At 39.7% G+C, this 24,916-nt stretch overlaps 1 protein-coding gene across 2 annotated transcripts in view; it reads left to right on the forward strand.

Moving 5' to 3' along the window:
• Window positions 1-24,916, forward strand: part of TBC1D4 (TBC1 domain family member 4) — a 98,814-nt gene that overhangs the window by 48,341 nt on the left and 25,557 nt on the right. For both annotated transcript variants that reach the window (XM_036393314.2, XM_036393332.2), the window contains exons 2-10: window positions 7,637-8,245; window positions 9,575-9,664; window positions 13,000-13,104; window positions 15,603-15,735; window positions 17,491-17,582; window positions 18,356-18,466; window positions 19,158-19,280; window positions 22,798-22,872; window positions 23,843-24,069. In XM_036393314.2, the coding sequence (XP_036249207.1) occupies window positions 7,637-8,245; window positions 9,575-9,664; window positions 13,000-13,104; window positions 15,603-15,735; window positions 17,491-17,582; window positions 18,356-18,466; window positions 19,158-19,280; window positions 22,798-22,872; window positions 23,843-24,069 (1,565 nt within the window). The remainder of the gene's footprint in view (window positions 1-7,636; window positions 8,246-9,574; window positions 9,665-12,999; window positions 13,105-15,602; window positions 15,736-17,490; window positions 17,583-18,355; window positions 18,467-19,157; window positions 19,281-22,797; window positions 22,873-23,842; window positions 24,070-24,916) is intronic.

Raw genomic sequence — 24,916 nt, forward strand, 5'->3', positions numbered from 1 at the left:
GGAAGACTGTCTCCTGAAAGCAAAACTTTGTTCCATGCAATCCTTTAATGTTCCTCTAGGCAATCAATCCTTTAATTGTTTTCTGATGCTTTCAGTTTAGGCTGAATCCATGAGCCTATAGAGAAGAAATGTGAAAGCACTAGCAGCCAGGGATGGCAGCTAGCTTAAAGCTCCAAAAACCGCTTTCACTGAAACTTTCTATGCCAGCCCCTGTGTTCCAGCTTTCTGCTACTGGGCTTGTGTTGTGTTGGCCCAGACATACAGCAGAATGATTTGGAGTTGATGGCAGCTGCTTATTACTGCCTGCTGAGAACCTGACTTGGAGTTTTCTAAACTGTTATTTTTAGACTGTACAGTAAGTGCAGATGGGTTATAGAAATGCTTAGTAATTTGGCTGTTACTCCTTTCTCTTTGGGATAGCGTTTCTCTTGGCTGAAAATCCTCCTTATTTCTGTAAAAACAAAGATATCAGTATTCCTTCAGCAGTAAGTCAGCTGATGGAGGCAGATTCTTCTGTTCTAGTTTCTAAATACCTCTAGCATAAACAAAGTCAGCAAATTGCTTGTGTGACTGCATAAGTTGAATGACATCAAGCTGGTCTTTTATCTTTTTATTGGAAAGATGCATTTTTAATGGTGAAAACCGGGAAGTGGAGCTCTGTCAGCAGAGTGGAAAGCAGCAGAATGCAGCAGTTTTAGAAGTACAACAGGTCTGAATGATCAGTGTTGGACTAAGTGGATGGCAGTAAAAACATTTATAGCAGTTAAAGGAAAACCACTTTTTCCCTCTCCCACCCTTCTTTCTGGTTGAGAGTAGTTACAGCTATCTGCACTTTGGCTGGCATTTGGTTGTGGGTTTTTTTTAAGATAAGAACTGTGCCTCCTTGACAAATGCCTGGTACATAGCAGGATATTATATGCAGCTTGTTTTGTCTCTGTTCATGTTTCACTGCTGTGGCTGGGTTCTCCTATCTCATGGATATGCAAGTTAACACTAACTAAAAGGAGAACCATTCCAGTTGCTCCTAATTTTTTCTCACATTGTGTTGCTTTCTTATTGACAGATGTCAAACTCCCAGTACTTAGCAAAGCACAGGGTGTTGATTTCTGAGCAGTATCCTGTTTCTCTTTTGTTCGTTTTTAAGTGTACATAGCTTGATGATGAGTGGGGTGCATTATTCAAATCCAGCAGTGCGGATGCTTCCAGCCCCAAGTCAGGAAATGCCTGGCTTTTGAAGAATAACGGCTGCTGCATGGATTTCTGGCTCTGCTGTGATATCATGAAACGAGCCCGAGGAAGTGCTGTGACAGCACTGCCAGCCCTTTGTGAGAGGGAGATCCTTTCTGCACTTTCTTATCCCAGGAATCTGTTCCTGAGTCTTGGTGTTCATGGCACTGAGGTTTGGTGACAGCTCTGCTTGGACATGCCTCTGCTTCTGAGCTGGATCTCCCACCAGAAGGTACTGTCGGCTCTGTCGAGTGTGTGGGAAGTTCAGTCAGCTCCCTTTGTACAGTGGAAGGGATCTGCCACTGCACTTTGCGTGGTGATGGAGTGAGAGGGGTTGAGCTTTTTCCTTGTCTTGAAAGTAATTGCCTTGCTAGAAATGCTGTCATGAAGTAGCCACATTTGTTAGGCGTGTTTGTTAGATTAGTATTTCACAGTTGCTCTTATGTTTATAAGCTTTATGGTATGAAGAGGGGCTTTGCTTTGTTAATAAATTCCAGACTGAAGTTTTCCATGTGGAAGCTAGGCACAAATTAGGACAAGCTGCAGCTTCTCTGCACAGTGAAATTCTGTTCATTTGTGGAAATAATGGAATCCAGACAGTGAATTTTGTTCTTCCTTGCAATATCCATAGCATTCAAGTTCTAAGTTTGGATTAAAATTGAAAGCACTGCTCAGTAATTATGGAGGGATCATTTGAAAGTTATCCCTCCAGCCAAAAGGAGACATCCACCTTTGTTCTCTGGAGGCTCTTGTGAATTCAAAGGGTTGGTTTTTCGGTTGTTTTTAATGCTTCCACTTCTGTCACTGCTGTTCAAGAAAGCATGTAGTGTTACAATGGAGATGCTTTGCCCTTTCTAGACTTGTGACAAAATGTGCTGTTGTTATGCTGCATCAGGCATGATTTAGTAGGCTCAACAGTCTCTCTGTTTTGCAACTTAAAGATATTGGTGATAAACACTCATAACTGAAGTTCTGTTTTTGAGGTTTTAAGGGTTGTGGCAGTTGGAATTAATTTTAGCAAAATCTGTTACATGACGTGAGATGAATTTGGTGGTAATTATTTTTCTGCAATCCTCCCTTTGGTTTTAATCTACACTTTGGTCAGAGGAAAGACCTTGCATTCCTTATATCAGTTAAAGTGATGTTCCTTTCTAACATGAAGATACTATTCTGTGTAGAACACAGTGAAGTGTATAATGATATTGACGTATAATAGAATATTTCTTGGCAGTACTAATCACATGCCCTTTGTGCAGTGTGCTACTCATGCATGAGGAAGGCTTTTGCTGTCCTTTATGAATTAACACTGTTGCAGGTCTAGTCACAAGGGACAGAACTACATCTAGCTCTTGAATTGCAGAGCAGGAGTTAGCTGAGTGCTGCCACCTTATTCTACAGTACCTGGCCAAATGGATGATGTGCTGCAATAGCTCAAAAGGTCTCTAAGCAAGATCATAGGTGTGTGGTACAAATAGAGGAGATTGGGGATTATCTGGCTAAAACTGGTGCTGCCATTAGTTTCAACTATCAAAACTCTACTGCCTGTGGTAAACGAGTTTTGTGTCAGTGTCATGCTTTATTTATTATGTTACTTTTTCAGATCAGGATGCACTTGTAGGTGATGCAGAGCTTGGCCACTGCCACCTGTTCTCATTTGAGTGCAGCTAACTTTTCCTTTTTGAATCACCACACATTGAATCTGGTCACTTTGGATGACGACTGGTTCATACAATCTTAGGCTACTCGGACGTGAATAAAAAATTAGATGTGGGTTCCCAAGTGTGTGGTTGTTTTTTTTTTTCTTTTTCTATAATTACTCTTAGTAGATCAAATATATTTCCCTGGAGGAGAATATTGTCTCTTCAGTGATATAAAGCACTTGTTACTTGCCTTTTACGTTGCATTCTTGTTTGGTTGGTTTTGGTATTGGGGTTCGGTTTTTTGGTTTCTTTTTTCTCAACCAAGTTTTTTAGTGTTGTTCACACTGGAGACCCAAACTAGTATCACAGGTTTAGTTTTGTACTTATGGTACCCACTGTCCATCCTTGTCTTATTGGCCTCTTGCATTTGGGGGCATTGTTTGGAACAGGCCTGAGGAGGGATTTCTACTCTTGAGTTCTCTTGGCTCTGTTCAGAGATTGAGTTACTGTGAGCACTTTTTCAAGGGTCTTGAAGTACACATTTGCTGTTTCTTCCTGACAGGCATGGATGCTCTTGACATCCTGGAGGAGAAGAAAGCTCATCTGAAGCTCTCAGATCCATTTTGTTTGGTTTCAGGTTATTAATACCTGAGAAGGTTCAGTGTGCCAGTTGCTGTTCAAGCATGAGGTCACTGCTGCATTAGAGAAAGCTTTGTGTGCTTTTCCAGCACATTTGAGGAGGTGTACTGGGGTGGGAGGTGATTTCCTTGTTCTGATTCATGGAACAGTCTGCTGCTACTCAGCAGTATAGGAAACTTCATGAATAAAACCTATAATAATGCTCTACATTATGTTTCTGCATTTGAGATCTGGTGTACCAGCACTACACCATCAGCTCCTACCTTTCTGGACTGAGAAGCCCTGTGCAACTCCCTTTGGAACATAGTCATTTCCTTCTCTCCAACAATATTTGGAAAAAGATTATAGGCCCCTAGATTATGGGATTTGGGAAAGGCAAAGTCTGGGAGAATTCAGTCTTCTTGAATTGTCCCACCATAGGGTTTGTTTGGGCTGGAAGTGTGCTTCTCTCACCATGAGAATACACTGTGTAGCCCTGTCTCATCCAGTCTTTCTTCTTGATGTAACTACCTTCAAGGCTTGTATGTAGTATGTCAAGTAGATCGATTGCTTAAACATTTGAAGGATTTAATTTCTTTATTTTCAGGTGAATACTGAAAACCTATACAATAATTCATTTGCCCTATTGTAACAGCTGGTAGTAGATGTCCAGGAAGATTGTCAATGGCCTTGTGGGTTTCATGAGTAAGAATCCCATTTCTCTCTCTGGCTGCTTAATTTAATGAGACTTCTGCAGGGAAATACTAGGACTTGGAAACATGTTAGTAAGTTTTGACTGTTTCAGGAGTGTATATCATTCCTAAACTGATTTCTAAAAGTAGTTAAGGATTTTCATCCAGGTAATTCAGTATTTTAAAAGCTTCATTCTCCTTATTATCTTGTCTAACTTTGCCCTGCAATTTTGACATTAAGAAATAATAAGCTAATATCCAAATCCAAAAGTTACACAACTTCAATGGTGAAATTTTTGATTGGGGTTTCTTGATACACAGAGAAGCAAAATGTCAAAACCCAATGGTATATGTCAAAGAAATGTGTAAAAAGCCATACTGGGATGTATGATTGATAATTATGTAACTTTTTCTTCATCTTGTCTTGCAGAAAAACACAGATGTGAAATGTTGTTTAGACTCCACTTGATCCCACTTAGGGATTTTAACTCAACATCAAATCTTTACATGAAAACACTACTTTGATTAGGTACATCTCAGAAGTAGCTTTTGGTTCTTGGTAAGAAAGAGTCATTCTGAGAGTGAAGAGGGTCAGGTCTAACAGCACAGGCTGGCACATTGTCAGTCATTGAGTACATCAGCAGCAGCACACAGTTACTCCTGTACACTAAAGACCAATAAAATTCATGAGCATGACTCATAGCCTGGCAGTGTTAGTATCTGTCCTGATTGTTATAGTTGAAACTGTTTTTTACACCATGCTACTGAGAGTACCCATGAAACAATAACAAGCATCTGGAACTGGTTCTGGGCTGTCTGATAGATATTACTTATCAATTGTGACATCCCTGTATTGCATTACATTGTGTTTCTTTTCATATGTATATAAGGAAAGTATATCTACAGAGATTAAACAGGTCTCAAAATGTTCACTTTGATATTTTGTTTTAGTCTGTCTATAGGTTGAAAAGAAGAAAAAAAGTGAATGCTGATGAGGGAGCACCCAAAAAAATAACATAGCCTATTAAAAAGTTTACCTAAACAAAGCAGGGAGTAAGGATTGTTTGGGCTGTATGAGCTGAAACCCCTGATCTAATGCTAGGATCCTCTATGGACAAGTGAAAATACTGTAGGAATTTATGTATTGCAAAAGCTTTTTAAGGAGCAGAGATGCTGAAATAATAGTTGTGGCTGAAATACTAGTCTGAAGAGCATACACAATCTGAAAAAGATGTAAATAAAAGTGATAAATGGCAGGGTTGTGGGTTTTTCTAAGTAAAATTGCAATTACTTAAAACTCTGTGCCTTTGTGAGGGAGATCTCTGACAGAAGAGGGAATGGATGGGTATTACTTTTGGGATAGAATTGGTAGTGTCTTATCCCCAGCCTATTTGGACATTTGCTGGGGGAGAGAGGGGGAAGGGATGTGTTAGGAAGTTATTGAGTATTTTTAGAAAGACTTTTTTTATACCTTTTTTTTTGTCTTAGAGGTGATGAGCAGGAGGAAAAACCTGGTTACTGGTGTGGAAGTGATGGTACAGTTCTAAAAAGAATTAAATTGCTGATTAAACAACTGACAGTGGTTACTCGAGTTGATTGTTTGTAAAATATATGCATTTTGAATAGAATTATCATTTTTCACTGTACTTTGAATAGAGATGTATGTGAATTGCCCTGTAACAGCTTCTGGATTCTAAAAAGGGAAATTTTAATTAATAAGTAGCTAATTTGTGAATTTTGTTAAAATAGAGAACTAAGGAATTTAATCTCTAGAGCTTCTTTCTTGGCCATAGAGAGAATAAGAGACCAATGAGTGGAAAAAGAGCTGCATCTTGGAGTACAAACAGGCAAGTGCAAGGTGAAGATTTTGCATGTCCAGCTGAACTGCCCTGGCTGGGAGGAAGTGCACCTTGGGTGATGGTAAAGCAGCCTGGCAGTGAAAATGAGGGAAGAACAGTTCCACTCTGGTATCTGTGCCAGATCTAGACTTGGCTTTTAGCCCCACTGAAAACTGAGATGATGGTGACGTCTAAAGGGATAGAAGCCAAAAGGTCAGCAGACCTTAGGGTAATTGAACTTCATTTTGCAATAAATGAACTGGAAGCAGATTTGAGTTGAATGCCCAAGGGATGAGGAGTGTGTAATGGGAGATGGGGATTAAGATGAGGTAATTTTCCACTCTGACTTGCAGAAATGTTGGTAGATGAGATTTCTGCCTCAGTGGCAAGCTTCAGCTGGTATCGTGTGAAAGAAAGAGATACTGTAGAGAGCATGGATTATTTAAGGTGTGACTTTAAGGTTACCTTCTTTTAATAGAAAAATTATTTGAAAAATATCAAATATTGTAGTGGGAAGCCGTATAGAATACAAAAACTGTTGATTGATTCTATTGGATTAGTTGAATGTTGAGAACTGATTTCTCTTGCAAAGAAAATGGGATTGTTATGCTCTTTATCTCATTGTCCCTGGTAACCTCCCCAATGCATGTAGTGTGATGCCGTTCATTATACTTCTAGAGAAATGGGACATGTGGAAAAGAGTATGGTTCAGAAGAGTAGGTACTGTCAAAAGAGCAACTATTACCACTCTGATCTGCAGTTAGTAGAGTTGGGGAAGTCCTTGTTTTCTTTTGTGAAGCCAAAATGAAAAATGTGCTCACATATTAAATATGTTGGTACTTAAACCAGACTCCTCCCAGGGTGATTGGGATAAAATGGAGGAAGAACCAGGTGTCTTTGAAAGACTGTGTGATCCAGGGCTGAAATTGTGAGTTTCTTCTGCAGGTGTGTAGTTTGGCCCCACAGGGTATAGCAGGGGTTTGTGCAGAGGAGAAGAGAGATTTGTGTGTGCTGCTTTACGGCACAACGACTGAGGCAGCAGGGAAGTGTGACCTTAAGGTGAACTGTGTCACAGGATGGATGGGGCAAGGTTTTTATAGTTGATAATAAGTGAGATCTAATGCAGTTTCAACTCTGTCAGTTGAAACTGATGGAGATTGCTGGTCTCTTGTCCACAAAACTGTTCCCGAAAGTCTTAAGAATAGAATAAGTGTCTCTGCAAAATAAAAACAAAGGAGCAGTGATGACCCTTTACAGAGCACAGCAGTAAAACATGCCAATGTGGGCAGAGGACAATGGGAAAGAGAAGGTAGTCTCAGTAAAAACAAACAAAAAAAAAGGATGTGAACATTTGCCAGTTGACCTTCTGGTAATTTAAAACCTTATGTACTGGGAGACATTCCAGGAAAAAAATTAGAAATTATTTGCTCTGCTTCCACTACATAAATTGTCCATAGAGAATTTAGATTTTACTGATTTTATATTCTTTGCCAAGAAGCTTGTTGCACTCTGCTGGAGAAATAGCTTGTGTAAATACTTACCTTAACAAATGCTTGATGCATCACTGTCTCTGCTGTCTCATTTGTGGTTACTAAAAAGGCCTTTCACACTGTCCCCTCAGGTTCCTGATGTCATCAGCAGCATAAGACAAGTCTCTAAAGCAGCACTGAAAGAAGATGCCAAACCAAGTAAGGAGAGTGAAGATGCCTTCTATGACTCTCAAAAATTTGAGGTCTTGTACTGTGGGAAGGTGACAGTGGCTCACAAAAAAGCTCCCTCCACACTGATTGACGACTGCATAGAGAAATTCAGCCTTCATGAGCGGCAGCGCCTGAAACTGTTAAACGAGCAGCGCAATAACGAGTCGAGTTTGGACCTGCCCCTGTGTGAGGAAAATGTGCCAGCTTCTCCTCTGGACAGCCCTTTTGAGGAGCTGGACAGCCCCAACAGCACCCCAACAGCAGGGCGTGCTGCAATGTTTACAATTGGCAGCCAGACCAACCTGACCAACCTGGCCAGCACTCGTGGCTTCTTTCCAGAGAGGATTTTGGAGGACTCTGGCTTCGATGAGCAGCAGGAGTTCCGCTCCCGCTGCAGCAGTGTCACTGCAGTGATGCAGAGGAGGGTTCACGACACAAACCTGAAAGCACAGTCCCGCAGGAGACACGCCAGTGCTCCCAGTCACGTCCAGCCCTCTGACTCTGAGAAGAACAGGACAATGTTGTTCCAGGTGGGTTCTAGGGCGAGCAATTTACTGTTGCTCTTGTCTTCTTCCCCTGTGCAGTTTGACACAAGTTTTGCAAGATAACTAATATGGATCCAGTATGGCTTCACGATTTGTTGCAAATATTTTTGTATCTGTTCATAAATGATTGGAACACAAGTAGCTGAGCTTTCACCTCAACTCATGAGCTCAGGCAGATTTTAAGAAAAAGTAATTATTTATGGAGTAATCCATAAATTAAAGGAGCAGACTTTTTAGTGAAATAAATATTTTATGTACCGTTCTGGATTGTCTGTGTTGGTGATATTTAGAACCTAGCTGAAAAACATGAATATTCTTTCAAGAAGAGAATCAATGAAGGCTACCATGCAAACAAAGCCTCTTTTTTTTGTGCACTTAAAAAGAAAAATTTCACATGAGACTTCCACAGCCTTGTGTTTGAGCCAGCCTATTTTTGATAATTTGTATTAATGTCCCCTCTTTACAAGATGAGTATTCAAACATCTCTGCACTGAGGGCTTCTTCCTTCAGACTCCAGTGGTTATTTCTTCTCTTGCCTGAAGTGCATTTCACATTTTTGGAACTTGTTTTGAGAAAAGAGAAGGACACATAAAGGAGATGACCCATAAAAGGAAAAATCTTTGGACCTTAAAATAACAGTGGGCTAAATGCCTGGATTTTGTCTTTCCATTTGTTTTAAGGATCATGTTTTTATTCTCTTGTGGAAATGATATCTGAAGTGAGAATGCATTTCCATTCAGAAAGCCACAGCTTATCACTAGTAATGAACAGGATTTAGCTGAAAAAATCCGAGGTCTGTAGAATAAATTCCATGGGCTTGAGAAGCAATTTGGAAAAGCTAAAAGGTAGTTTGCTGCAGAAGCTACTCTTTCTCATTTGGAATTACTACAAACCAAAAAGTATCGTCTTAGTTTCTCAGCTAATCTATAGTATAATTTAAAAACCAAGAATTCCCATTTTTTCCCCAGCTTTTAATTTAGCCACATTATTTCCTAAAGGTTTTAGTATTGTCTGACAAACATGTAATCTTTGGACTAAAATAACTTGAAGAAAAAGGGTGGGGGAGGGGAAGAAAAGCTGTGTTTTTTCCAAGTAATTTTTGTTATTCAGCTGAGTGTATTGTGCTTGCTGAAATATTCTTACTCAACATGGGCAGAATTACAGTACCCTGGCACACTTGTTCCTGCTGAGTAAGCTGTTGTGCCAAAAGATACTCCATGTGAGCAAGAAAGGGCAAGATTCTGACATTTTTGTTGCTGTAAATGCTATACTCCTGAGACAGTCATAAATTAGATTTATTTTTCTCTCCCTTAGGTTGGAAGGTTTGAAGTTAACCTCATCAGCCCAGATACCAAATCTGTTGTGTTCGAAAAGAATTTTAAAGATATCTCCTCATGTTCTCAGGTAAGGATTAATAAGAAGCAATGTGTAGATCATCAGGAGAAAAAAGATTTTATTTGTTCTTCAGCTGTGTTGCCTTGCTGGTCTATAGGCAGGAGAAAAAAAGAAATGTAGAATTCTTTTTCCAGAAAAGTCCAGAAAATATGAGTGCAAAATAACCAGTCTGAGCTGTGTAATAGCAGCAATTTTAATCACTCATCAGCAAACAAAGTATAAACTATTTCTGCTTTGGGAGAGTATTAAGTACGTTTTTGGAAGCAGTTTAATCTCCAGGCATTTAGGATGCTCTGAGTGTACTGTTTATTTCTGAGCATACAAGTTCCTGAAAGCCTTCAGAATGAAAGGAAGAGAGCATCAAATCAACCCTTCAGAATGACAGCAGTTCACCTGCATAATCTCTTCTGGTCAATATGGTGATAGGTGTACCTAGCTATGTTCAGGAATAAGTAATTATTTCTTGTATAGTTAAATGTCAAGGCTTAGATGTTCGCCTTTCCATCTTGCTCTTGTTCAGCACTGGTGACACTTTTTGGTTTGAGGTCTTACTTTATCATCTCTTTATTTGTTGTGCCACATCATCACACCATCACAACACTTAAACATGATTATTCTAGTTAAAGTATGCTTTTGTCATTCTCTAAACCTGTGTTTTACCCCCAAGTACATTCATTTTAATGCCAATAACCAGTCTGCTCTTGCATGACTGGGCTACCAATGCTTAGACAAATTAGGAATTAGGCAATACTTGTAACTCAAGTGGAGTCTTGAGCTACCAACTAAAGGTCTAGGTCCTTAAATTGACTCTACATTTTAACTACAATTTGTATTGCTTTTGAGAGAGGAAAAAAGCTGATGCAAATACAGAATTGGACAATATAATCAAAAAATGTGGTAATAACTTTATAATAAATACAGATCAAAATGATCTTAAAGCAGAGGTATGGAAAGCAGAATTTGTAGATGACTTGGATCTTCTGCTTTTTGGGTGTACTGAAGTGACACATCAACTTTAGGTACTGGGCTCCTAGGTTGTATATACAAACTTAAAATAGTCAAACAAAACAGTCCTAAGCTGGGGCAACCTTTTATCTGCTGACTTTAAAGTATGGTGACCAATAAGACCATGGAAAACCTTCAAGGCCCAGCTTTCCTTCAGGAAAATTACTTTGTACAGTAAATAGTGTCAGGTAATTCTGTGTGTTGGATTTTGGAGGTGTTTTTCATTCCACCCCTTCACTTTCATTTGGAGTAAAGCTTCTCTGTTACTTTGCATTTGTGAATAACTCAAAGAAGCAGTCACAATACTTGGAGGATTTTGTTTGGTTTTTTTAGTTTTTTGGGGGGTTTTTTTATGTGAAACAGTTACTTTAGATAAGTCCAGGGGGCTCTGTATTCAATAGAAATAAAATATTAATTTGTTCAAGACTAAGCATTGGTTGCATAAACCTCATCAGTACTTCCTTTAAGAACTTGGTGCTAGCCCCAGGGCTTCTCTGTTGCAGATTTATAGGGCAGTGATTTACTATGTATTGTGGGACTGTGGCTTAGGAATATTTGTCCTTCCAAACTTTACAAACAATGAAAAGGAAAGGTCATTGCCAGTTTGCATTCTGGATTCTCTTAGTCTGGTCTAATAAAGGTATTTTTTATCCTATAGCTTAAGCATGGTTGAGCTGCTGCATTCATGTAATTATCCACACTCCTTATAATTGTCAAGCAGTAGACATAATTGATGATAAAGCTCTGTGTGTGCAGTCTAAACTCAGATATCAAATAGCTTTAGAAGTTTTTTTGTTGGAGCCTTCCCCTTGAGGGAACCCAGAACAACAGAAAACATGGCTCTGTTGTCATGACCTCTTAAAGCCTCTATCTTAAAGAAATGTGATGGAAGTACTGTTGATTTAGGAACATGCTGTCCTATTTCTGCTTCAGTAGGGCAAGTGTCCCATCTGTCTCGCCCCTCAAATGTTCTCCTGTGGAGACTGAGAAGTCAAGACAGCAGTAGACTTGTTCAGGCACTGTCAGTAAGGAGGGAACTGGCATCTCACCGAACCACCTTTAATAATTATGTTTTCTTGCAAAACAGAGCTCAACACTTCACTGTTCTATAGATCAACATGTGTATACATCTGACCTTTTTTATTTTATGCTTTTGAAGACTTCATCTGTCATGAGAAAATGAAGTCAAGATTAGTTGGACTATGGTTCAGCTAATGCCATTTGTGTCCTCTTAGCAACCCTCTGCACCTCTTAAGTTTTAAGTAGCACAAAAGTGACTTTTGGAATTTTGTTTTTAAAAACAACAGCGTGTAGTGACAATATGTTCAGTTTGTCACGTACTGGATTTCCAATTTTGTGTAGAGTGTTTTCTGTAGTGACAGGCAGTTGCTTTGCCTCCTCCTCTCTTTTATGATATAGGTGTTTTCTTTGGAGATGGATCCAAGCAAACATGTTCTGATTTTTGTTGTATTTGAACTTGAGGAATTAGGCTTTCATTTGGAGAAAATCTACTATTTCCATACTCAGATGATAAAAACATTGGCAAAAGCTTTAACAATAGTGAGTCATGTTCCATGAATTGAGACTGGGAATATAGTGCTTCTTAGGAAGCAGCTGTCTTTGATCTTCTCAGTGCTGTTTTTAGCAAGGCAGTGTTCCCTGTCAAGCTGTTACACTAAGATCTTGGAAAAAAGTGTCAGTAGTAATGTGTAGTAAGTCTTGAAACTTCTGGTATGTAACTCAGTCTCAAAGAATTTATTTCAGAATTTAGCTGGAATTCTGTAGGTTGCCACTCATTTCCTCATTTTTTGGTTTTTTTTTTTTGTTTGTTTGGGGTTTTTTAGGTTTTTGGGGTTTTTTTGTTTTGGTTTTTTTTTTTGTTTTGGCTTTGTTTTTGTTGTTGGTTTGGTTTTTTTTTTTGGGGGGGGGGTTGGTTTGTTTATTTTTTGGTTTTGGGGTTTTTTTGTGTAGTCCTATCACAGGAAAGCAAGAGTCTGCTGCTATCCTGATACTTCTTCAATCCTGTGTTTTAACATGGCTTATAACATCAAATTTTCACTGTGGAGGCAATTCCAAATACAACCCAGAAGTCTTTAGTTTGCTTCCCTGAAAATTCAGTTTTGCTGATGGTATAAATTCTGGTCCAGATTTATTGCTGTATAACTTTGGCTTTGATTATATAGCGATCTTTACATAACTTAAACGCAAAAAGCAATTTCAAGATAATTATACTACTTGTAAAATAGATATTAGGGGTATGCATTTATAGTTATTCAATTTTTTGGAAACTATACTTGTTTATAAAATAATCCACTGATGCTGTCTTTAAATTCTTTTAGGGTATAAAACACGTTGATCACTTTGGTTTTATTTGCCGAGAATCTGTGGAAGGTGGGTTAAGCCAGTATATTTGCTATGTGTTCCAGTGTGCAAGTGAGTCTCTGGTGAGTATTTATGGATGATCCTGACCATTTCATCAGAGCATTTCCAAGGCATTTCCTGAACAATAGGAGTCTCTGTCATCCTGCTGTGTCAGCTGAGCCCCAGTGCTCACATCTGCTCAGGTGCAGGACATCAGCTGTGCATATGCAAATTTGCAGTAGGAAATGTGTTCTGTTCTGTTCATACACAGCCATATCCTGCTACTCTGCTGATGCAGATATCAGCAACAAATAGATGAATCCATATGGGTGTGTGACTGTGAGCGTATTTGGGCTCTGTATTTGATGGTAACTCTTCCAATTCTAACTGTTGAGAGACTTGGTTCCCCATTAAACATGAAAAGACATGTATTGAATCAGTAACAAACCTGATGATAAAACCCAAACATACCCTTTGGGGTAGGGTTTAAACTACTGGCTGATCCTGCATGTGTCTTAAGCCTACATCTGGCTTTAGCTTTTTTCCTGTAGTCTGTTTTGTTCCTCAGGAGAAGAAAATAGCAGCATCTGATCACAGAAGAAGAAAACCATAGTATTCATGGATGTATGTAACTATAAAAAAGTTCATTGAACATTGTATGAAGTATGTATCAATTAACCAAAGTTCCAGATATCGTTGATTTTACTGATGACAGGTAGCTTAATAGTGTGAAATACACACAGGAAATAATTTTGACTATTCCATTTTTATTTTAAAACTGTGACACTTTAAAAGAAGTTGTTTCCTGTTCTGAAACGTGTTTGTTTGATGGTGCTGATAACAGCTGCTAACTCTTTCTCAGATAAACTTAAAAATCACTTTTTTAGCTAGCTGAATATGTAATTTGTTAATCCATTGAATCTCCTAGCTTGAGAGTGAATAGATTTGCATCAATAAAACTTCAAAGAGCTAATAGCTCTAGGTGTACCATGGCAGCTGAAGCTGCATTTTTGTCAAAATGGGAGCTTGCTATGAGATCAGCTTTATCATTGTAATAACAGAAAATGTTATATCTGACCTATTGATAAATCTGACCATGCATAATTCAGAGGCTTAAGTGGTGTATAAAACCCCCATGTTTTTATGAACCTCTTTGCTTATTCTAGTACTGATTGGTTTGTGTGTGTCCACACTGCAATATGAAATAAACATTCCTGAGCTACTTTTGGATGCAATCACTCAGATGCACCCTGGTGGCAGTTTGACTGTGGCAGGGCAGACCTTTCCAGGTTCTCCACTGCCAGGCAGGCTGTGCTGGGAGGCTTGTGTATATTTGCTCTAAGCCTACATACAGTTTGTGCTATAGTTCTTATGATTTTAGGAAAGTCATAAATCCATATGCTTAGCACAGTTCTGTGGATCTTGCATTGGAGAGGGATAGTAGCCAACTTAAAAAACTTTCCAGTCCATGTTGCAGGATGGACGTTCACTGTTCAATGCTCTGCTTTATTGCTAAGAAGAGAAAGCACCCAGAAATTATTGGTAATGCTTCAAACCATGAGGTTTAAAGCAAACAAAACAAACCTACACATACTGGGACGCAAACTAGTTCAAATTTCTATATTCAGCTTCCTTTTCTACTTTTTTTTTTTGTTTTGTTTTTTCCCCCAAGTGACAGACCCTCAAAAAAGTCTGTATGTTTTTAATGTTAAACTGCGTGGTTTTGGTCTCAAATATTTCAGTTTTATTCTTGCTGCACATGAAACAAAGCAACAAGCAGAGCGAGAACCTGATTCTGAAGCAGAATACTGATTTTGTTCCTAAAATTGTTCTCAGGCTGCTGTCTCCCTCTTTCCTTGCTAATGCTGAGACTGAGCAAACAGCTTTTAATAAGCACTGTATTCCCCTGAAATACAGAGAGAGGAGCTCCAAGTGCTTTGTGTGCCAGGTCTGGGAGCATATTTGAATGAATGTGGAGAAATGCTGTGAGCTCAACCCTTGTTAGATACAAGCTGAGCTTTTCTAGTGCTGGTGTGTGGGAACATAGCAGCACTGCTGTGTTGGTGGGAGCAGCAGAGGAAGGATCAGGGCAGCCTGCAGGGTAGTGATTGTGATGAAGCTGGTAGGCACTCTGGAACTGCTGTGGGAAGCTCCTGTCTGGCAGCAGGGATAGGTTTGTGAGGGTTGCTGCTAAAACGGTTTAGTGGTGGGACGACAGAGGTTAAGAGGGAACACGTGCAGTTTACAGGAGAGACTTGAAACTAAAGAAATTAATGCTTTTTATTTACCCAGCATATATTCAAGTCAAAAATTCTCACTTATAGTTTCAAAAAATAGTGGGTGCTTTCCCTGCAAGCTTGAGTAGCTGTCTGGCAGAACTTAAAGATGGTGATCATCTACAAAAAAGGCAGAAAGCTGGGAATTCAACCCTGATCTCTTCAAAAAACAGCAAATGGGTTTCTATGGTTTTGTCTTTTCCTTTAATAGTAAAGCACCTGTCTGAGATGTGATTTATAAATCTAATTTTGTGTATATGGCATGTATTTTTGTTTATATACTCTTTTCCCTCCTTCCCATACAGGTTGATGAGGTAATGCTGACCCTGAAGCAAGCCTTCAGCACTGCTGCCGCCCTGCAAAATGCCAAGACACAGATCAAACTGTGTGAGGCCTGCCCTATGCATTCATTGCACAAACTCTGTGAAAGAATTGAAGGTAGCAGCTGAGTTTATCTTCTAATTGTGGTTTGCTGATTTTTCTAGAGGAATAACTTAGACAATATAAGAGCAGAGGTAGAAGTATCCCAGTATGCAATTCTTACTGTCACTTTGCACCCTTTGTATTTAGGTGAGAGTTAGCAGTAATGATACTGCAACAGAATATAGTGTTGCTTCTGCTGTAAATACATACTCTTTCATCATCATACCTTTCTTAAGCAGAGCAGCAAAACCCACCAGCTGACCTTCCATTTGTTTAGGTTTTTGTTTGTTTGTTTTTTCTCAAGTTGCATGCTTTCAAAATGACTCATAAAAAGACAGTCATGATCAAAAAGGATCTTTCTTTCCTGTGTTCCTTCTTTCCTGTGTGGGGTTATTTTTTCCTTCTTTGTATTTATTCCCTCACACACTTCAAGATCTAGTTATATTATAGGAAAATAAATTATTAAGTTAGGAGATTTATATCTAATCAAGAAAATTAAGACAACACCCTACATTCAGGTAGGAGTAGACAAACTTTTGTAATGTCTCTGGAAGTGAAGCATGCTACAAGACATGCAAAAAGTCTTAGAAGACAGAATTTTTAAAATAAAAAGTTAGGATCCTGTTTTTATAATCATTCTGCTAGGTGTTCTTGCAAAGCATTGTATGCAAAACCAAAAAGTAAGTATGTTATAAAAAGCAAATAGTCAAATATTTTCTGGTGTGGTTAGGGTGGTGCTCGATATTTACAGTTCTCCCATTCATTGAAAGTCACTGCTGCCACTTGCTTCCCTCTGGTGGATGAAAAGTCAAATGTAAAATCTTAGTGGGGTGAAATTTTCCTAGTCTGTGACTTGTAGTTTCTGGGAATAACAATAGGTATTCAGAAGTGGTAAGGCTAAGCTGGGAAAGTTTTCTGTAGATGATAAACTACAGAGGCTGCTGTATAAGGCAGTGTAAGTAATTTGAAAAGTACCCAGTACCAAAATAAAATCTTCTCTTGGGACAACAACTAGAGTACTGTAGTAGTAGTAGTTTCATAAACTTTCTACTTAGTGACTGAAAAACTTATTTTAATGTCTCTTTTTTTTATCCATCTGCTTTGAGTCCAGAAGTTTAGCAAAATAAAACCTAAAGCTGCATTATTTTGAAAACAATACTTTATTTGTTCTGATTGCAATTTTCTATGAATGAGACCTACTTTGGATGGAAGAAATCTTCATCTGGTTCAAGGGGTTTGTTTTTACTCACATTTTTTGTTGCTTCCTCGAAGTACCTCTGTGACAAAATGTGCACTTTGTTGAGTACCAGAAATCTTTCCTTTATTCTTAATTTTTTTCCTTATTCTTAATTTTTCAGTTAAAATCATCTGAAAACTTCCAAGTATCCTGTGTATTGATTATCTCTCCCGTTATAACCTTGATCTGTTCCTTTCCTCCTCTTCTCCCATGCAGTTGTCAGGCTTCCAGCTGTCAGTGATCTCTTGGCATTAGGACAGAAGCTATTGGTGGGATAGGGAGCACAACCTTTTACACAGGAGGCAGCCACCTAGCTGCTGCTGGTTATATTTTTGCTGCTAAAGAAAGGAGACAAAGCCATGTGGTTTAGCAAAACCTCAATTATTTTGTGTCATGTATATGTTGGATATACAATTGTCATACATCTAACTTGTATAAACTCAAAGGCAGGTTTATATCTTCTACTGTCATTTTGCTCAAAAAGTGTTTTGAGAGTTCATTTGAGAATCTTTAATGGTCCATTCTTTTCCTAGGACTCTATCCACCAAGAGCCAAACTTGTAATTCAGAGACATCTGTCATCGCTGACTGACAATGAGCAAGCAGACATTTTTGAACGTGTTCAGGTAGTACCTTAGAAGCTGTTCTTCCTAATTTGAGGAAGACCATGATAAAATGGACTAGATATTTTTGCTTTTGATTTGTTTGGTTTGTTGGGTAGTTGATCTAGAATTTATTATTTTTCCACCAAAAATCATACTGAAATAGCATGCTCCAATTTAAATGCATGTGTGATATACCTCTGTTGGAAAGTTCTCTTTCCCAAATTTGCTGAGATACTCTGTGTTCTTATATAGACTAGTTTTTTTTTTGTTCTGAGCTTAGTTTTTCACCTGTAAACCAGTTTCCCTGCTTGAAAGTGATGTGGGAGTAAGCTGAGAGCAGGAGGGACATGTGGGTATCAGGAACTTGTATGGCATCTTCAGAATTTGTCTTTTTGATTTATTTTGGCACATCATTCTGGTGTAAGCTGATGTAATCAAGTGGATGAGGTATACAATGATTTAGGCTTCCAAAGGATGTGCTCCCCTCTGGATTCCTGAAGAATAGAGTGGCTTGGTTTCCTTATGCCACTTAGAGGGCTGTAGAGTAACAGGCTTGGAAAACAAAATGTATGGGTGTAAGGCTCCCTTCTCTCTACAGCCTGCAATATTTTTCACTTTTTGTTCTATTTTGCCCAGGAGTGTGAAGGCACACAGAATTGCAATTCGACATAATAACAGTGCACTCTGGTGTTTGGTGTATCAATATATTAATTTCAAGGAATACCTACCTAGGAAGGAAAGATAAGCAAATCATGACTTGAAACACAAACTCCTTTCTTTGCTGTTACTGACAGAAAATGAAGCCTGAAAATGACCAGGAAGAAAATGAACTTGTGATCTTACACCTCCGTCAGCTCTGTGAGACTAAGCAGAAAACACACATCCACATTGGTGAAGCACCATCGGTAAAGCTTGGTTTTATTATTTAATATTATTTATTATTACTTTAATGTTTTTTATTATTCCTCTTCCCCTTTCCAGACTATTAATATGCTCTTTTAATTACTTGTAGGACCACTGCTCAATTTCTTCAGGAGTACCTGAAGCTGGGTGTTATAATTAAGAAAGGACTATACAGGAAAAAAAATCTAATTTAATTCATAGTGGCTTGCCTGAGTTTTATAGGTTGAGGGGACATGACAGGAAGAAAGACAACCAATTAATTTTATGTCTGTATTTCCTTATAGTGTGAGGATAACTCTTCTTTTTCTTTCCCCTTTGATCTGCATGTCCAAGCAATAATATCTAGGAAGCGTAGGACTGAAGAGGGCATTTGTTTTAGTTTAAACTATGAACTTATCTTGCAAAGGGAATGGGCAACAGTGTTGTTAAATTGATATGCCTTTACAATATAGTCCTTCAGATGGAATGTGCCTTTAACTGTGGGTTTGTTTGTTTGTTTGGGAGACTGTTTTGGTTTTTTGTTTGGGGTTTTTCTTTTTGGAAGGAGGGTAGTGTGTTTGTGGTGGTTTTTTTAATAAGGCCAAGGGTATTTTGTTTCTTATGTAACCTGGTTCAGCTCTAGTCTTTGGAAATAGTTTTCACAATTAAAAAAGAGTTGCCAAAGCTGAATGATGTCCTTGCTCATTTCAACAGGTCATTTCTAACAGTGCAATTCCAGAAAGCACCACCGGTGGTGGTGGCCGGTTTAAACTTGACATTCTGAAAAACAAGGCAAAGAAATCCTTGACTAGCTCTCTGGAAAATATCTTCTCAAGGGTAAGTTTAACAACTCATTATCATCAGCTGTCCCAGGTATCCTTGACAGCAGAGACCTATCAGATTTTTCTTTGTTTTGTCCTCAATATGATAAAAGCCTAATGAAGCAATATCCCTGTTGTGAAATCTGAAACTTACAGCTGGGTTGATTGTGATTTAACTTTAAGAAAGTTTTCTGTAAGGCCACACATATTGAGGGGAAAAAAGGACAAATTTCTGAATAATGAACATTCATTGTAGGTGGCAAGTGAGCTAGCTGAGTATCGTTGCATGTGTTGCTTCAGAATAGAATTCAATCAGGATGGTTGCATGGTCCCATAAAGAGACATGTTATTGGTTTTGCAAAGTGTAAATAAATGGGCCTGCATATATGGGAAATCTCTCTATTCAGAGAAGCAATACCTTCCAGCTCATAGATAAAATTGCTCATATTAGGCACTAAGAATCTTTAGACATTAGTGACAAAGTTCCTTTTGCAGGGGAAAAAAAGCAATAGTCTTAAAAAGTGAGTTGCTTAATTTTCATGTTCCTAGCCAGATAGGATGTGAAATTACAGATAATCACTGAGACTCTCTTATCTTAAGTAGTCTTTTGGTAAAGAAGTCTGAATGGCAAATTTTGCTTAGTGTCCTCTGCTCAGAAGGGTGAGTCAGAGAAGAGGCATATAGAGAAGTACCTGAACAAGGCTGTGTGCCTGTGTGTCATTACAGAGGAAATGTGATGAGCTGAGTACAGGATAATTTGGACCAGTGACATTAAGTTCCTCCTACTAGTAACTTCAAAAGCACTTAATTGCACTTGTCCTGCAGTTTACATGGACATGTCATAAAGTAACCTACAAATGTAGGATGCCATGTAGGATGTTCCCTGTAAAGGAAACAGAATACTCTTAGCCAGAGAGAATCCTTAGAACTTACAGGTAGGTGTCAATTTGATCTGGGACTAAAAGTAGCATTAAACTTTCCTGGTCAAATTTGACCTCTCTTGTGTAGCAGATTTTACAAACTAGGAACTTGGTGTGAATATGGAGAGAGAGAAAGGTGACTGTATGTAAAAGAGAGCAAAAGAGTGATGGCAGTCAGAAAATTTGGGTAATTTCAGCAGTTTGGAATGTCATCAAATGGTGACAGCTACAGTTGTGCCTTTGATGTGTCTGGTTTCTTTTCCACATCTAAGGGACATGTGACTGGCAAGTGATCTAACTAGTGGTGGGTCACTAACCCTGTGGTGACTGTGAAAGAAGTCATCACTAAAATAAAGCTTTTACAGCCATGCTGGCACTCCAGTCATGTCAAGGAAAAGTAATTTGGATGAAATACACTGCTTAAATTGAAAAAACTCTGAAGGGAAATTTCTTATAAATAGATGTTAGAGGGTTTATGGTATAGTATGTTTCTTCTCACCAGGGCCTACTGAGACATGCTGCATAATATAATATAAGGCTCTACCACAGCTCATGATTGAATTCAAGAGAAGGGGACACCTGAATCTGAACTAGGGCCATTTCAAGTTGGCTGTTTATGAAGTGGATTTGTGATTGTGAGAAAGGTCCTCTCATCTTTACCTTGACAGTACAATAGATCAGGAACAGCAGTATGTTGCAGTGAGTCATGATACACATAGGGGTTCATCCTTGCAGACCCTCCTAAAGGTTACACAACACAAGACCAAGAAAAATTACTTGGAGTGCAGCTCAACCACTAATTATTTGTTTAAAGCAGGTACATACAAGTGTCTCTGTGCAGGTGTGCTGTGTGTTATGTGCATACATGTGATACACAATGACTGTTTCAGTAGTTCTTATTCTTCATTAGGCTATTACAGCAAGCCTCACAGGTCATGGTTAATTCTAACAGGTATTTAAGCACTAAATACTTATTGCTGTAGTGGGTTTTCCCCTCCTTAAGCCAGATGCAGATGGTATGATTCAATATACTTAATTATGCATAAGTTGCTGTCTTTATTTAAAAGTACATTTAGTAACAGAGAGACCAAGAAAGAACTTAAATTAATTTTGGTGGGTTTTTTTTAAAGTGGCATTCAGCATCATTTAGAGATAAAGTTTTTTAAATAGAAGTTTGACGTCAGTGTAAGTTGGGAAGAGTCTTAGACAGTCTCCATCTCAGGAAAGTTGGAAAGAAAGAAGTATGTAGGAACCAGTAACTAGGAACCATTTTAGTGGATGGCTTCTTAGCTAGGTAAATAGCATCAAGTGACATCTTAAGCCACTCACTACTTGCCGTAGGAAACTTGTTGGTTTCTGTGCCCTGGCTTCACATAGTCCCAGAGGAATGTCACTTCTTCACTTGTTTGTTTTGCTGGACTGATCTTGTTTTTGTGAGGCTTGAACCAAAAACAGGCTTCCTAATGAGGTACCTCAGAGAAACAAATATAACCTTTCTTTGACCTCTTGAACAGATTTCATCCACTCCATGCTGCACTAACCTCTTCTGTTGTTGTTCTTTCTTAACCAAAAAGTCCTTCTTAGAGTGCCAAAAGTGTGCATTTTCAAAAGTAGTGAGAAACTTCCAACTTACACTTTGCTCTTGGTTTTTTTGGGAGATTCAGTGAAGAGATGCTTCAGGCAGAGTATTTATTGGTAATGCACTTAAGTGGGATAATGTACTTAAAGGGCACTCAAAGTCTTGAAAATAACTCTTACCGCGAAAAAGTAGGCTAAATAAATTCTGGTGATGTTGACAAAACTTCCCCTGGAGCTGCAAGCATACCAAGAGGAGCTTTGTCTATAATTTTCCTAAAACCTAGGCTATTTTTCTCTTCATAAAGTACTGAAAGCAACTTGCTTCAGCAGTCAGAAGTGTCCAACAGCAAACATAACCAGGGAATTAACATTAGGAGAGAAAGCTAGTCAAAAGTAGTGTGGATCTATTGCCTTTTCTTGTGAAACTAAAGGACTGTTAAAAATTGAGCAAAAATCCTTTAGCATAGATTTCTAGCAAATTTGCATCAGTCTTATCTGCATTATAAATGAAAAATCTTGTCTTGTCTGGTGCTATTTTGCTGGATTTGCTGCCAAGAGAGCATTTCTCCCCAGTTTTAGTACTTTTACTCCTCTTGCCCAGGTGGACTTAATTTGTCTGAAACGTTAAGATATTGATAAACTCTATCTCATGGGACTGTAGTGTGTCAGGAGCATCCATCAGAGCAGTGCTTCACAGTACTGAAATCTGGAGTTTTTTGAACTGAGCTGTTTAAGCCAACTAGCCCACTTAGCTTTTTTGCCTCAGAAGTGTCAGGAAATACTCACTTGCCTCAAACAATGGAGTGCAGGGTTAAAACTTCTGGGAGCAATATGGGAGAAGATGCAGTTTGGCCAGCTAAAGGCGTCGCTTTCTTGTCAAGACCAGTGCTTGACCCATGATCTTTGGTCCTCTGTCAGACATGTCACATGCCTGAACTGTTGCCTGTATTCACCTGTGCAGGTGTTGCCATCTTTGCCTAACCTTCAGAAAAAGAGAAGAAGACCAGATTAACTTTCTTGCCTTTTTTCTTGCAGGGAGCCAACAGGATGCGAGGCCGCCTGGGAAGCATGGACAGCTTTGAGCGCTGCAGCAGCCTGGCTCCTGACAGAGTACGTAAGGAGCTTAGCTCAGACTCGTACACAGCTCTCAGCGCAGCGTAAATACAGCACTCTGCTTTCATTTGGAGGAAGTAGAACAAAGCACATCAACTTACAAAACTCGAAGATGTTTCCACTGGGAGGCAGAGGGTGTGAGAAAGCTGGGGTTTATGTTGACTCGAAGCTTCAGCTTTAATCTGATTGCCAGTCCTTTTTTCCTACACTTCCCTTGCTTTTACAAAAAGCAAGGAATTTCTGGTTTCTGCCTTGTTTTAGTGAAGTAATTAAGTAAGGTCATGTCTCAACAAAAGGAAGTGCTCTGAAGGTGAAGAATCCTTTCTGTAAGTAATAGTTGCTTTAGGGAAGTAAGAATTTTTAACCTAAGCCCAGCTGTTGGGGATGCTGTATGGTAGCAAGAGGGTGGAACTCTGTTCACTTTCTTTTTATTTCCTGTTTTTAAAGTTTTACCTCGCATGTGGGTTTGTTGCTGGTGTTCCCAGGAGGTGAAGATTCTGTTTTGGTTTTCCTGCTACAGTTACTCATAAACTGGCTGTGTAATAACAGTCTCTCTTCCAGGATGTCGCTGTGACGGTACAGGAAGTATGCTCGCGATATGTCGAGGAAACTAGCTAAAAGCAGTTTCCCTAGCCTTTTCCATTCCTGTGTTTTCCTGAAAGAGACACAAGTCTGGTAGCTGGAATGCCAGTCCCTGTGAGAGGATGCCTGGAGTAGTTAGTATGTTGTTTGTGCTGCGTATACGGTTGTATTCCTCCCTCCGCTTTCACTTTTTGGAAGAAGGCCGCTGCTGGTTCGGAGTGAACTCTCAGAGGATGTCTGGTTTGGGTGATAATTAGCATACAATAGGCCATGACCCAGAAAGGGGAGAGGCTTTGGTGCCCTGCTGCTGGCTGCCTGTGGGTTAAGTGAGAGCTCTCATTGGGCACAGAGCCTCAGGCCTTACTCCGCCAGCACTTCCTTTCAGGACACTTCTCCGGGCGATTCCCCGCCAGCAACTCCTCCAGCGTCCCCCGTGTCCTCGGCCTGGCAGACGTTTCCCGAGGAAGGCTTGGACTCGCCTCAGTTCAGGAGGCGCGCGCACACCTTCAGCCACCCGCCCAGCAGCGCCCGACGCAGGATCACCTTCCAGAACGGCAGGTCCCAGAGCGCCCGCTCCCCGCTGCTGCGGCAGAACGGCCTGGAGGCGGCCAGGTGAGTGAGCCAGGGCACGCCAGGGGAGTGAGCCAGGGCAGCCGTGCCACCGCCCGCAGCCCCCTGCCCACCCTGGGCAGGCTGCAGCAGCCCTGCTTCTGGCAAAGTACGAGAGGAGCTTAGCTCAGGTGGGTTTCTGCACTTCTCCGGGGTGGGTTTGTTCGTTTATTTATTTATTTTCAGCCTGTCTTCTCTGCCTCTGAGTAGTTTGGTACCTCGCAGTAACTTCATAGTCCCTCAATTAGTGGTTCAGGGGAGGCATCAATCCATCAAATTGATGATTCAGCCAGATGCCTGCACCAATCTGTTTATTTATTTATTTGAGCCTTTTTGGCTGTCTTGTTAGTCAGACCTTTTGGAAAACAGGCTCTCAGTGCTTTAAGTGGCAGAGATGGCAGCCTGGAACTTTGATGCCAGGATGAAAAGGGCACTAACAGCTTCAGATGTCTGTAGCCGTGTCAGTCAAATCTCACAGAGACTATGTCCAGCATTAAAACTGGTGAGGAGTCTTGCAAAAGGACACAAGGATTAAGCACATCCACTCAGCTCTGAGGCATGTGATTTCCCTATTTGCCTTTCTCCAGAGCTTCCCTCTGTAGCTTCCCTCTGTAACTTCTTTCTGCTTCCTTTTTGGAGACTCTCCAGCTATTAACATATGGAACACTGTTCCTTCAGGAGTTCCTTCACTCAGCAGATGTCTCCACAGTTCATTGTGGGCCTCTTTGGTTGTGCCTTCTTTTTCTCCTCTAGGCTGGCTACCTGCAGTAAGTGACTATACAAACTCCGAACCCTTACAAAACTCAGGTCCAGATGAGCTGAATTTTTTGCTGTTGGAGGATCACATTCT

This window comes from Molothrus ater, chromosome 2, assembly GCF_012460135.2.
Source record: "Molothrus ater isolate BHLD 08-10-18 breed brown headed cowbird chromosome 2, BPBGC_Mater_1.1, whole genome shotgun sequence".
NCBI classification, from domain to species: Eukaryota; Metazoa; Chordata; class Aves; order Passeriformes; family Icteridae; genus Molothrus; species Molothrus ater.